General features: G+C 43.0%; 1 protein-coding gene across 1 annotated transcript in view; it reads right to left on the reverse strand.

The window, feature by feature from the left end:
• LOC135511121 (echinoderm microtubule-associated protein-like 6) overlaps window positions 1–15,223 on the reverse strand; it is a 128,638-nt gene that overhangs the window by 85,075 nt on the left and 28,340 nt on the right. Inside the window, exons 4-10 of the mRNA XM_064932675.1 lie at window positions 13,256–13,354; window positions 13,038–13,106; window positions 10,693–10,878; window positions 10,176–10,311; window positions 6,600–6,801; window positions 5,601–5,738; window positions 2,783–3,039 (exon numbers count right to left, since the gene is read on the reverse strand). Of these exons, the coding sequence (XP_064788747.1) occupies window positions 2,783–3,039; window positions 5,601–5,738; window positions 6,600–6,801; window positions 10,176–10,311; window positions 10,693–10,878; window positions 13,038–13,106; window positions 13,256–13,354 (1,087 nt within the window). The remainder of the gene's footprint in view (window positions 1–2,782; window positions 3,040–5,600; window positions 5,739–6,599; window positions 6,802–10,175; window positions 10,312–10,692; window positions 10,879–13,037; window positions 13,107–13,255; window positions 13,355–15,223) is intronic.

Genomic DNA, 15,223 nt, shown 5'->3' on the forward strand with positions numbered 1-15,223 from the left:
ATAATTGACAGTGTCACCCCCACACCATCACACCTCTTCCTCCATGCTTCATGGTGGGAACCACACATGTGGAGTTCATCCGTTCACCTACTCTATGTCTCACAAAGACACGGTGGTTGGAAACAAAAATAAAAAATTTGGACTCATCAGACCAAAGGACAGATTTCTACCGGTCTAATGTCCATTGCTCGTGTTTCTTGGCCCAAGCAAGTCTCTTCTTATTATTGGTGTCTTTTAGTAGTGGTTTCTTTGCAGCAATTCGGCCATGAAGGCCTGATTCACACAGTCTCCTCTGACCAGTTGATGTTGAGATGTATCTGTTACTCTGTGAAGCATTTATTTTGGCTGCAATTTCTGAGGCTGGTAACTCTAATGAACTTATCCTCTGCAGCAGAGGTAACTCTGGGTCTTCCTTTCCAGTGGCGGTCCTCATGAGAACCAGTTTCATCATAACATTGGTGTTGAACGCTGAGCTGTAGTCAATGAATAGGATTCTCACATTGGTGTTCATTTTGTCTAGGAGTGAAAGGGCAGTGTGGAGTGCAATAGAAATTGCATCATCTGTGGATCTGTTGGTGCGGTATGCAAATTGGAGTGGGTCTAGGGTTTCTGGGATAATGGTGTTGATGTGAGCCATGACCAGCCTTTCAAAGGATTTCATGGCTACAGACGTGAGTACTACGGGGCGGTTCTGTGAGTCCCCGGCCACTAAGAGTGCCGCCTCTGGATGAGCGTTTCCCTGTTTGCTTATGGCGGTATACAGCTCACTGAGTGCGGTTTTAGTGCCAGTCATTTAGGCAGGTTACCTTAGTCTTCTTGGGCACAGGAACTATGGTGGTCTGCTTGAAACATGTTGGCAATAAAGACTCAGACAGAGAGAGGTTGATAAATGTCAGTAAAGACACTTGCCAGTTGGTCAGCGCATGCTCGGAGTACACGTCCTGGTAATCTGTCTGGCCCTGTGGCCTTGTGAATGTTGACCTGTTTAAAGGTCTTACTCACATCGGCATTCTCATCGACGGGGCTGTAGTGGAGCAGATCGAGAGCTTCAAGTTCCTTGGTGTCCACATCACCAACAAACTAACATAGTCCAAGCACACCAAGACAGTCATGAAGAGGGCACGACAAAACCTATTCCAGGAGACTGAAAAGATTTGGCATGGGTCCTCAGATCCTCAAAAGGTTTTACAGCTACACCATGGAGAGCATCCTGATGGGTTGCATCACTACCTGGTATGGCAACTGCTCGGCCTCCGACCGCAAGGTACTACAGAGGGTAATACATATGGCCCAGTACATCCCTGGGGTCAAGCTTCCTGCCATCCAGGACCTCTATACCAGGCGGTGTCAGAGGAAGGCCCGAAAAATTGTCAAAGACTCCTGCCACCCTAGTCATAGACTGTTCTCTCTGCTATCGCACGGAAAGCGGTACTGGAGCACCAAGTCTAGGTCCAAGAGGCTTTTAAACAGCTTCTACCCCCAAGCCATAAGAATCCTGAACAGCTAATCAAATGGCTACCCAGACTATTTGCACCCCAACCCCCTTCTACGCTGCTGCTACTCGCTGTTATTATCTATGCATAGTCACTTTAATAACACTACCTACATGTACATTTTACCTCATTTACCTCAACACCACACATTGACTCTGTACCGGTACCCCCTGTATGTAGCCCTGCTATTGTTATTTACTGCTGCTCTTTAATTATTTGACATTCTTATCTCTTACTTTTTTTTAGGTATTTTCTCCAAACTGCATTGTTGGTTAACGGTTTGTAAGTAAGCATTTCACTGTAAGGTCTGACATGATGGCGACTGCACTTGAAGAAACTTTCAAAGTTCTTGAAATTTTCCACATTGACCGACCTTCATATGTTAAAGTTATGATGGACTGTTGTTTCTCTTTGCTTATTTGAGCTGTTTTACCAAATAGGGCTATCTTCTGTATACCACCCCTACCTTGTCACAACACAACTGATTGGCTCAAACACATTAAGGAAATTCCACAAATGAACTTTTAACAAAGCACACCTGTTAATTGAAATGCATTCCAGGTGACTACCTCATGAAGCTGGTTGAGAGAATGTGTGTGCAAAGCTGTAATCAAGGAAAAGGGTGGCTACTTTGAAGAATCTCAAATATAAAATATATTTTGATTTGTTTAACACTTTTTTGGTTACTATTTCATAGTTTTGATGTCTTCACTATTATTCTACAATGTAGAAAATAGTAAAAAATACAAAACAATTCTTGAATGAGTAGATGTGTCCAAACTTTTGACTGGTACTGTAGGTGCAGTGGAATGTGTTGTTTTACAGGGTCAGCCATAGTAGCACAGCGCCCCTGGAGCCAATTTGGGTTGTCGTCTCAGGTATTCGAAACCAGCGACCTTTCAGTTCCTGGCCCACCGCTCTATGCACTAGGCTACCTGCCACTCTGAATCAGAAGAAACTATTGCATAATCACGTCGATGGATGTTTAATCCGGACGTGATCTGAAGATTGCTGGTGTTTGTGTAAGATTGCTTGGCATGGCGATAAGCTAGCTGTGAACCACCTTCATGGGCCTAATTGCTGTTTACTGTCAAGCTGATTGCTGTGCGATCTGTTTATGTATCTTATCCCGATAAGGAAACAAGAAACATCAGATTTAATCACTGATTGTGTTCACAGCAAGTCGAGGTAATAGAAGTTATATCATGGTTATCATAGCCTGGTTCAGAGGAAAGACACAGGGTCATTATGAAGCTTTGCTTTTTCACCGGTGGCGTTGATTCACTCACTTGGCATCCTGTAGAAGAGGCGTTCTCCCGCCCCGTCGTTGCTCTGGAGGAACTTGCTGTCGATGGACCAGTCCAGGTGGGTGATGAAGCTGGAGGACTTGTTGCACTCACCCACCTTCTTGTAGCGCTGCGCCACAGCGTACACATCCACCAGGCCGTCATTAGAGCCCACGGCCAGGTAGCTGCCATCCGGAGAGAACTTCATCTCATGAATCACTTCCTTCCTGTCTTTAATGTGCACCACCTCCGTCATGTCCCTGGGAGAGAGGGGAGTGGGAGGGTGGATGAGAGGGAGGGAAGAGAGATGGAGGGGAAGAGAGAGAGAGAGAAAGAGAGCAAATCAGCAATAGAGAAAGAGTGAGGAGAGGGGGAGACAGAGAAAGAGAAAGGGAGAGAGACAGAGAGAAAGAAAAGAGTGAATCCCTCGGCTCTGTACAGGAGGCCGGCTGGCTAGCTCATCCGTCTACCTAGTGGCTTTGTTTAGACAGGCAGTCCAATTCTGGTCTTTTGATCAATCACAGATATTTTGACATCGGAACTTTTTCAGAGCTGAACTGAGTGGTCAAATTAGTGAAAAATATATCACAATTGGGCTACCTGTGTAAACTCAGCCAGTGAGCAGTAGCAGATGGACTGGATCCGTTCATTGTCATTATGGACCAATTGCAACCATCAATGGCCACCAGATGATCATCAGCCGATCTCTCGCTAAACCATCAATACGCACTAAATTCCTCCGCAGAGCTGATCTCAATTGGAACCATTATTGATTACCACTCCCTAAAGCTGATGTCAGCGTGAATTTAGTCCAGGTTTTCCCAAGGACAGAGTTAGGGAAATGCTACTTTAGTCCTTGCTACCAAAGTCTTTGAAGATGTGTTCGCCCTCTGGTGGTATTATCATCGGAACAACGTTTTAAGCAGACCTCGGGCCATTGATCTATTTGACAATAATTCTGCACAACTGAAATAAGTATTTCCTTGTTAACCACAGCAAACCTACTGTGGCAATTATCCGACATGTTGTATGAATGGAAAAATATTATTGGTGTAGCCTACTCTCATTATTTCATTTGTTTCCAGTTGATGTAATCCATTAAATCAGGGGCGTAACTTCGGTTTTAGAAGTGGGGGGGATATCCGCAGTGGGGGGGGGACCCCCGCTCGGCGTCATCCGCATGGTCCTAAAGCACACTGTTGCCTCGTTTTGTATCACATTCCAATGATAAAACTGGGTGGGACAAAAATGTGAAAGTTGCACCCCTGCATTAAATACTGTCTTTCAAAGAAAATGATCTGATATGGTAATTTATTATCAAGATCGGGGTAAAATATCATTGTACTGTGCCTATTTGAAATATGTAACTCATCTATATTTTATCAAATTAAAATGTAGGCTAATAAAGTTATTTGAAATGGCATATATTATATTATTATATTATTAATGATTATATTATTATTTAGCTATTTAAAGTTAAACGTTTTAATGAAATATAGGCCTTCTACTTCTATATTCTTATACTCTAAGGCTGCGTTTACCCCAGGGGTTCCCAAACTGGGTCCTGGATGCAGCTGTCAGCTGTCATAATCACGTGACTCGGCAACAACGAGTCATCATCTAATCAGCTGGTTTATTCTTGTGGGTTTTTCGTTACTAGCAAGTTTGCTTCAATATGCAGATGAAAGTAATCTCCCGTTAGTAGCATTTTAAGAAATCCAGCAGTAATGCACAGTGCTACCTTCTGCTTGTTATTTGTAAAGCCAGCTGAAACAATGAGGCAGCCTCGCCACTAGACTCGTCCTCCTACTGTTTCTCTCTGCGGAGGAGGCATTACAATGAAACCACCACAGTCTTATCACACCTGCTGCTCCCACGCAAAAGCAATTTTACCAGCCCAGACTTGATTAACTCATTTTTGACTGGTCATTTTAGATGGGGGGAGTATGTAATCACAGGATGGCTAGACAGTATGGCTTCATATTCTAACAACGTGCTGTAATTGTTAATCATGGTGCCAGTGATGGGTGTCTCCTATCCTGAAAAACTCCTAACCATTAGATATGGTGAACAGTAATTATAGGGAATAGCCTATGGGGAATATCAAGGTATACAGTGCACTATGTGGCTCAATAATCAGCCAACAGCTATAGCCAACGATGAGGTGTATAAAAAGTCAAAGTAACAAGTCAAACCCTTCTAAACATACCGTCTCTCAGTAAAAACCATACAGCATAATACAACATAGCCCTAGGCAACAGAAATTCAAACCAATCATAAAAAGCTGCTTCTGCAAGCTCACTCATTTCTAATAGACTGAATACAAATCAGGAGCACTGCTCACTTCAAAGTGCAGCGTGGGGATTAGCCACTTCAAAACGTATTGATTAACAGCACTGCGGACCAATTTACTATAACTTAATGGAAAGTGCAGGCCTGCACACTGGGTCTGCTGGGGAGTAAATTAAACTGAGGCCTTCAATCAGGCTTTAAGTGATGAATACAGCATCTCAATATGGGACTGTTTAAACCCGAGGTTTTGGCCCACTGTAGGCTAGGTTTCATAACTTTATGGCCCTTCTGTACAAGATGTATCTGAAGAGTTTGATGCTGAAAGTACTTTCACCAGCTTTGGCATAATTCAACCTGCTGGGCACACACTGGATGAATCAATAATGTTTCCACGTCATTTCAATAAAATCAAGGAAATTACAAATCTTAGAAGCCTTTTTAAACCTTGAATACACTACAAGTTTGAATTTCCTGCAACTACCGGGTGATCAAATGAAGATTCTCTAGGGACTAAAGATGTTAGCAATACCTGACTCGGAGCACAGTGAAGGAGCCGTCCTTCATGCCAAGAGCAAGCTGAGAGCCATCGTGACTGAAGGCCACACTGCGGACAGCCTCTTCCATGTTACAGCGGGCTATCAGGGTGTGGTCTGCCAGGCTCCACAACCTGAAAACACACACACACACACACACACACACACACACACACACACACACACACACACACACACACACACACACACACACACACACACACACACACACACACACACACACACACACACTCGTAACCAATCAGCACAGTTTCAGCTATGAACATTGCCTCTGTAGAGACAGTCATAATAGAGTAAAATTATATGAATAGTAGTGACAGAAGTGACAGAAGTTTTAATGAGCTAGTTGCAGCTGCAGGGTGAAGGCTTGAATTAAGTTGAATTAAGTTGAATTAAGTTGCTGAGATGCAGTAGGTGTATGTGTGTGTATTTATTATGGTGTGTGCGCATGTGTGTCCACTCGGGCTCGTGAGCGTGTATGTGTGTGCATGTGTGTCTGTGAGACAGAGACTAATTGGCTCCTTGATTGGGCCCTCAGAGAGCTCTGTCTCTCCTGGTAGAGCAGGGTTGTGTGGGTCTGTGTGTGTGTTGTGGAGGGACTGATCCAGTTCTACTGATAGCAGACGTGAGGCCTCATTATGCATGATCTGTCCCCTGCACAAGCTGAAACTGTGTCTTCTCCATAGGTAGCTCTGAACTAGCCTATAACTGTCCCTGTTAGAAATGTGAAGAACAGTGTCTTACAAACTAAGGGCTGTCTGAGAGCGAGGAGAACCAATGAACCAAACAGGACGAGTAGTACTGCGGGTCAGGGTTCACTGAGTGGATGTGATTAAGATGAAAAGTCTGGATGGAGTGGTGGATTAAAATAGAATGGACAGAGATGTTGGCCTGAGTGATAACTACTGGGTCTATAAAGATGCTCCTGAGGGAATTGATGTACGAGCTACATAGCTGCTGGAGATAATACTGACCGTACAGATCGATCGTCACTGCCGGTCACAGCGAGCGGTTTCTTGGGGTGGACGTCCAGAGCCCATAGCTCTCCCTCACAGTGACCCTGAATGATGAGCAGAGGCTTGTCTCTGTCCCGTACCATCACCTCAAAGATCTCACTGTCCTGTGTCCCCGCCAGGATACGGTCTGCCCTCCAACACACACTACGGATAGACAGCCCTGAGAGAGAGAGGGAAGAGAGGGAGGAGGGATTTGATTTGATTTGGATCTCTTTTAGTCCCCATTTGGACTAATCTTCCAAGAGTCATTAAATGTTAAAATACAATTTAGAATACGAACACATTTCCACATATAACACACTGTTACAAACATACATAACATACTAACATAATGACCCAATAAATACTCAATCTAAAAAAACATTGATTCTTCATCTACTATAGTCCCACAACATTTCTATTTATTATATTTAAATTGTTTTAAAATCATGTTTAAATGTATATATTGAAAGGTTTCTGGCTTGCTCAGTTAATTTATTACATTTCTTTATTGCTCTAAATCAAAATGTTATTTTGCCCATTTCTCTTTTCTGTCTAGGCAACGCATAGATGGTGGACAATCTATTCCTAGTATTTATGGAATGTCTGTCTCTTACCAACTGAATACTGTTGTGAATAGAACTTGGCCATTTTAAATTATGTATATTATGATATAAAATAAGCATGTTCCTTTCAATTATCTTATCGATTGATGACCAACCAAGAACACTGCGCATGATTGCAACAGAAGAACCATATCTCCACCTTAAAACAATCCTTGCTGCTTTATTCTGTGCATTCTGCAGCCTCCTAACTTGATGATGCATTTCCCCAGACCACAGAACAGGGAGAGGGAGAGAGAGAGAGAGGGAGAGGGAGATAGATGGAGAGAGAGAAAGAGAGAGAGAGAGGACATGACAAATAATGAATGCTCTGTCATGTATAACAAAAGTGGTGGGTCGAATGCAATCCCACCCGTTCTTCAGCAGGTGATAAAGGGCAGCATCCAATCCACTTCATCATGTTTTACACTTCAATCAAGAGTTAGAAACTATTACATTCAGACAACGTTCCGAGTTTCACAGAGTAAATTGCAGAAGGAGAATGTGTGGCTGATACAGGTTGACTTTCATTTGGGGAGAGAGAGATGAAGCAGACAACTCTAGAGGGAGAAACAGATTGAGCTCCTTCAGCAAAGCCATCTCAATCAAGCAAGACATCAGCAAGACATCACCCAATGCAAGACATCACCCAATGCAAGACATCAGCAAGACATCACCCAATGCAAGACATCACCCAATGCAAGACATCACCCAATGCACCTCATCAGTACTAAAAAGTCTGTAATTCAGTCAGTAGAAGCACAGCTATAAATCCCCAGACTCTTGTTATAACAAGGGTAGGCCGTCATTGTAAATAAGAATTTGTTCTTAACTGACTAGCTTAATTATATAAAGGTTAAAAAAAATATATTAAAAAACTCAATAACATCACAGGATATGAAAACAATTATAAAACATTACCTGGCAACCAGAAACCAGCTACAAAAAAATGCATAAGCAAACAGCGTACCTGCAACCGAACCAGTCTCATAATCTGTGTGGACATAAAATACCTGGCAACCAGATAACTCGAGGTAATTGGCTGCTCAATACACTTCAGTTTGACACCCTGGGGGGAATAACCATTTCTGAAAAGTAATTACTTATCTCAGATATCTTCTCTCTAAAACCGATCTGCAGTTGGGAATCAAACCTTCACTGGGACGCAACATTTTCAAGAACAGAAGTTGGAAATCCCTTAATACAGAAATCATTTGTAGAACATTCTAATCTAGAGCCGTAAATTATTATGAAGGTTTACTAATTTACGTTTGGAAAAGTTATGCCTTTTGCATAATGACATTCCTACAGACCAAACCGACCAGATCGATTTAAACTCAATCAAGATTCATATTACAATATTTATTTCCGAAGGTCTTTGACCGTCCACCAAACACCCAACAATGCCAGTATCTAATCCCAGGGTGTCTGTGGGGCTTTCAGAAAGGCCACAGCCTTTATAACTGTCACTTTCCTGTGAAAGGTCAGATATTGGTATTTCCCACCCCCGGAGATGGCTGGGGACACAGAGCTTTATGGGGCTTTTACCAGCCCCTAGCTACCACTAACAGCCAAGCAGCCCCTAGCTACCACTAACAGCCAAGCAGCCCCTAGCTACCACTAACAGCCAAGCAGCCCCTAGCTACCACTAACAGCCAAGCAGCCCCTAGCTACCACTAACAGCCAAGCAGCCCCTAGCTACCACTAACAGCCAAGCAGCCCCGAGCTACCACTAACAGCCAAGCAGCCACTAGCTACCACTAACAGCCAAGCAGCCACATCTCAGAACAGAGGAGCAAAGGAAGGGAAGCGAGAAGAGACTCATTGATAATACATGAGTGCCACTGATGGTTTCCTCAACTTAGCAGGAGGCATAGAGCAGAAAGAAACAGGGAGTTGACTAAATGTCATCTGTCACAATGGTTTAGAAACCTTTATTCAGTTTCATCCATACAGCACAGACTCTCTCAGACCCGACCATCTTAAGTGGTTCTGTCTGATTTGACTAACATGGCTTCCTCTGGCTCAGATGGATTGAAATGGATGAGTGGCAATGATTCTCTCTCTCTCTCTCTCTCTCTCTCTCTCTCTCTCTCTCTCTCTCTCTCTCTCTCACACTCTCTCTCTCACACTCTCTTACACTCTTTTACACTCTTTTACACTCTCTCACATAAATACACAGGCATAGGCTAATAAAACACCATGGCAGGGATCTCAATGTGCTGAACACACATCGGCCTCTATTAGGCAGAACACACTGACTTAAGTGACCTTCACATACACACAGGTTACAGTATGTTAACCCCTGTACACATACATGAGTGTCTGGATCAACCTGCCCACACACCCCTGCATCAGAAGCGTGGACTCTGAACCTTAAATCTATAGACAGCACACACAACCCTGTGAGCTTAGATGGATCTCCTTATAAAGATGTGCCTCTCATCCTCTGTCTCTCCATTAAATACATGTTCTGCTTTTTTGACACCACACTCCAAAAAGCCTGCAGGCTCTAGTTTTATCTCATCTTGGTTATTGTCGAGTCATATGGTCAAGTGCTGCAAAGAAGGACCTAGTTAAGCTGCATCTGGCCCAGAACAGAGCCACACATCTTGCTATTCACTGTAATCAGAGGGCTAATATCAATACTATGCATACCAGTCTCTCTTTTGTGTGGACCCCAGAAAGAGTAACTGCTGCTTTTGCAACAGCTAATGGGGATCCTAATAAAATACAGGGACAAGCACAAACATGCGGACCCTGACTAGATTTGATCAGCCTTCTGGCCCCCTGCTTCTCTGGCATCCTCCGGGAAACCTGTGAAGGGCCTATCGGCTAATGCACACCGCTTAGCCACTGTGACGTTGAACAGATCAGAGGGCTAGCGCTCATCAACCAATGAGCCCCATGTTGATTAAACCAGGCCTTCAACCAGGCCTTAAAATAGGCCTACCTTTATACCCCTGCTCAGCTTCCCGAAGGTCGATCTTAGTGATAGGCTTGAAGTCCACGTCCCAGAGCCTGACACAGCCGTCACGCCCCCCCGTCGCGAAGCCCTCCTCACAGGCATACATGCTGAAAATCCCAGCCTACACACAGTGAAGTCAACTTTAGGTTTAGGCAGGGGGATTATCAAACTGTTCTGTGCATAGAAAAAGGTACTTGAAAAGGAATATGATTTCAGACGGAGTGTGGGACAAAAAGTCTATTTTCTGTATTGGAGACAAAAAAGGGGCAAAATCCTAATTTTAAATGCTTTTCAACACGTTTCAACACCTAGATTTACATGAGATTCATAGGCAGGGAAGGGGAATTGAGTTGCTGCAGTATATAGATGTACGCAATTATAGAATTGAGAAGGCTTGGGTTTAGCCAGAGTGGGAGTTTGGATGTCCGGAAGTGTACAGCCAATGTGCAGCCAAGTGTACGGCCAATGGGTGTTGAGAATTAGAGGGACGTATTTCACTCACCCCATGAGCGGCCTGCACTGTGCGCATTAGGTTCAGTCCTTTCCACACGTAGATATCCCCATTCAACGCTCCAGAGTACGTGACATCATCTTTAGCTGACGCAACACACAGAATGGTCTGTAGGTCCCCCGTCTTCCCGAATATACCCCGTTTGGGCGTCAAGGCGTTCCCGCAGAGAGCCCAGAACTACAAACATGGAGAGGGGGAAGATGCAGAGGTGGCGAGCGAATGAAAGAAGAAGGAGAGATGAGACAGGGAATGAGAGAGAAGTAAAAGTATGCAATGATAGAGGGAGGAAAGGAAAGGTGAGAGACAAAAATTGGAGAGGTGAATAGAAAGGTGGAAAAAACAGGCAATGGAGGAGAGATAGAGAGAGGTGGATAAAACAGGCAATGGAGGAGAGATAGAGAGAGGTGGATAAAACAGGCAATGGATGAGAGATAGAGAGAGGTGGATAAAACAGAAGATGGAGGAGAGATAGAGAGAGGTGGATAAAACAGGCAATGGATGAGAGATAGAGAGAGGTGGATAAAACAGAAGATGGAGGAGAGATAGAGAGAGGTGGATAAAACAGGCAATGGATGAGAGATAGAGAGAGGTGGATAAAACAGAAGATGGAGGAGAGATAGAGAGAGGTGGATAAAACAGAAGATGGAGGAGAGATAGAGAGAGGTGGATAAAACAGGCAATGGATGAGAGATAGAGAGAGGTGGATAAAACAGGCAATGGATGAGAGATAGAGAGAAGTGGATAAAACAGGCAATGGAGTAGAGATAGAGAGAGACGTGGATAAAACAGAAGATGGAGGAGAGATAGAGAGAGGTGGATAAAACAGAAGATGGAGGAGAGATAGAGAGAGGTGGATAAAACAGAAGATGGAGGGGAGGTAGAGAGAGATGTGAATAAAACAGAAGATGGAGGAGAGGTAGAGAGAGGTGGATAAAACAGGCAATGGAGTAGAGATAGAGAGAGGTGGATAAAACAGAAGATGGAGGAGAGATAGAGAGAGAGGTGGATAAAACAGAAGATGGAGGAGAGATAGAGAGAGGTGAATAAAACAGAAGATTGAGGAGAGATAGAGAGAGAGGTGGATAAAACAGAAGATGTAGGAGAGATAGAGAGAGAGGTGGATAAAACAGAAGATGGAGGAGAGATAGAGATGGATAAAACAGAATATGAGAAAGAAAGAAGGTGGAAAATGACAGGAAAGGATAGAGTGAAGAGGGAGAGAGCACAGAGATCAGCATTTGGAGATGCGTTGCTTCAATCACAACTGTTCATTTGCTAGCCAGCCTGATCTTCTCAGGACAGATAGCATGGTGCTTGTTTCTAATAAAGCTCACAGCGGCCAATTCAAAGATGTATGTCTCATACCATAACTGGAGATGGTACTACACTCTTAGAAAAAAGGGTTCCAAAAGGGTTCTTCGGCTGTCCCCATAGGAGAACCTTTTTGGTTCCAGGTAGAACTCTTTTGGGTTCCATGTAGGAACCTCTATGGAAAGGGTTCTACATGGAACTAAAAAGGGTTATACCTGAAACCAAAGGGGTTCTACCTGAAACCAAAAAGGGTTTTTCAAAAGGTTGTCCTATGGGGACTGCCATACGAACCCTTTTAGGTTCTAGACAGCAACTTTTTTTTCTAAGAGTGTAAGCAAAAACAACTACAAATGTGATTATCCATTGCTACTCTTTGTAAGGATATTCCATGTACATATTTATTGTAAACTGAGGGCTCTTCAGTAAGTTCAGAGTTGTATCTGTGTGTGAATGTGAGTGTGGGTACACTAGGAGACAGCCCTTCCAGAGGGGAATGACAGACCAGATTACTGCTTTTGACCCAATGAAAACAATATGTTCCAGTCCCTCTAACACCACTTTCTCATTCTGCTGCTAGGATATCTGAGAGCACCTACTTACTCCTCCACTTTTAACAACAACCGTATAAACGTACATGTTGAAGAACAGGGGTTCCCAACCTAGGGGTCGCCCTGCTGTGGGGGGACCGTCCTTGATTGTTTCATTGTATTTAACTCTGCAATGCTTTGGTCTAGAAACAATCAGTAAAATGCAGAGGAAGAGGCAACTCTGATGAACATTGGTTTGTCTCAATGACATTCAGAAGCTGACCTATGACCTTCTAAAGTAAAACAAATTGGACAGACAAATGTTAAAAAGAGATGGGAACCCCTGTTGTAGAACTTGAAAATAGACTGCTGCTGGCTGTATTGGGTAAGGGGTAACCCATCCCAAGATTGATAGCTTCCCATAAGTTATTTTTGAACTTGTCTCAAAGGTTGTGCATGGACTGACTGAGCAGACTGTGTTGTTATTCTGAAGCTCACCTTGATGTGCTTTACCCCACAGCTCACCAGCCGGTTCTGCTGAAAGGGATCCCAGGATATATCGAAGATCTGAAAGACAGTCAAGCCAATAACACATTTCCTCTCAATCACACAGAAAGTCAAGACGCAAACACATTGTATACTCACATACACACTTAATCAATACACAACACACATACGAAAATGCAAATATGCGCACAGCACACAGAACAGCCTACCCTGTCTGAATGTCCTGTCGCAGTGGCCAGAACCTTCCCTTTCTTCCAGTCCCAAACACACACTGTATTTTTGCCATCCAGCCCCACAGAGGCCAGCCGCTGAAAAGGAGAGAAAGGGGGACCTATTCATTAATCTGCAAAAGAAAGGAGGGAGGCTGTTTCTATTCAATGGAGAAAGCTTAAGAAATATTCATTAATATACTGTAAATGGAGGATTTTTTTCTTTATATTTTCATGATCAATTAATTTACAGTACCAGTCAAACGTTTGGACACACCTTCTCAGTCAAGGGTTTTTCTTTATTTTTAATATTTTCTACATTCTAGAATAATAGTGAAGACATTAAAACAATGAAATAAGACATATGGAATCATGTAGTAACCAAAAAAGTGTTATATTTTATATTTGAGATTCTTCAAAGTAGCCACCCTTTGCATTTCAATTAACAGGTGTGCCTTGTTAAAAGTGAATTTGTGGAATTTGTTTCCTTCTTAATGCATTTGAGCCAATCAATTGTGTTGTGACAAGGTAGGGGGGTATATAGAATATAGCCCTATTTGATAAAAGCCAAAGTCCATATTATGGCAAGAACAGCTCAAATAAGCAAAGAGGAACGACAGTCCATCATTACTTTAAGACATGAAGGCCAGTCAATGTGGAACATTTCAAGAAGTTTGAACATTTCTTCAAGTACAGTCGCAAAAACTATCAAGAGCTATGACAAAATGGCTCTTATGAGGACCGCCACAGGAAAGGAAGACCCACAGTTACTTCTGCTACAGAGGAGTTAACTGCACCGAAGATTGCAGCCCAAATAAATGCTTCACAGAGTTCAAGTAAGAGACACATCTCAACATCAACTGTTCAGAGAAGACTGTGAATCAGGCCTTCATGATCGAATTGCTGCAAAGAAACCACTAGTAAAGGACACCAATAAGAAGAAGAGACTTGCTTGGGCCAAGAAATACGAGCAATGGACTTTAGACCGGTGGAAATCTGTCCTTTGGTCTGATGAGTCCAAATTTGACATCTTCGGTTCCAACAGCCGTGTCTTTGTGAGACGCAAAGTAGGTGAACGGATGATCTCAGCATGTGTGGTTCCCACCATGAAGCATGGAGGAGGAGGTGTGATGGTGTTTTGCTGGTGACACTGTCAGTGATTTTTTTCAAGGAACACTTAACCAGCAGGCTCCCACAGCATTCTGCAGCAATACGTCATCCCATCTAGTTTGTGCTTTGTGGGAATATCATTTGTTTTTCAACAGAACAATGACCTAAAACACACATTCAGGCTGTGTAAGGGCTACTTGACCAATAAGGAGAGTGATGCATTAAATGACTTGGCCTCCACAATCACACAACCTTAACCCAATTGAGATGGTTTGGGATGAGTTGGACCGCAGAGTGAAGGACCCAATTGAGATGGTTTGGGATGAGTTGGACCGCAGAGTGAAGGAAAAGCAGCCAACAAGTGCTCAGCATATGTGGGAACTCCTCCAAGACTGTTGGAAAAGCATTCCTCATGAAGCGGTTTGAGAGAATGCCAAGATTGTGCAAAGCTGTCATCAAGGGTGGCTACTTTGAAGAACCTCAAATATAAAATATATTTTGATTTGTTTAAAACTTTTTTGGTTACTACATGATTCCACATTTGTTATTTTATAGTTTTGATATCTTGACTATTCTTCTACAATGTAGAACATATTAAAAATAAATAAAAACCCTGGAATGAGTAGGTGTCCAAACTTTGGACTGGTTCTGTATATGGTACTGCATCATTTCAACATGGATATTAGGGTAATATTTGGTAGATACGTTGATCAATGAGATTTCATCCTATTTTCACCCACTCAAAAAGACAGCCAGGCGTTTGTTGAATTACCAATGTGTTATCACTACGCTTTCAACCATCTAAAAGCACAACCAAATTCCAAATGAAAATCAATGTCTGATTTTTTGTTTATTTAT

The sequence above is a fragment of the Oncorhynchus masou genome, chromosome 23 (genome assembly GCF_036934945.1).
Source record: "Oncorhynchus masou masou isolate Uvic2021 chromosome 23, UVic_Omas_1.1, whole genome shotgun sequence".
NCBI classification, from domain to species: domain Eukaryota; kingdom Metazoa; phylum Chordata; class Actinopteri; order Salmoniformes; family Salmonidae; genus Oncorhynchus; species Oncorhynchus masou.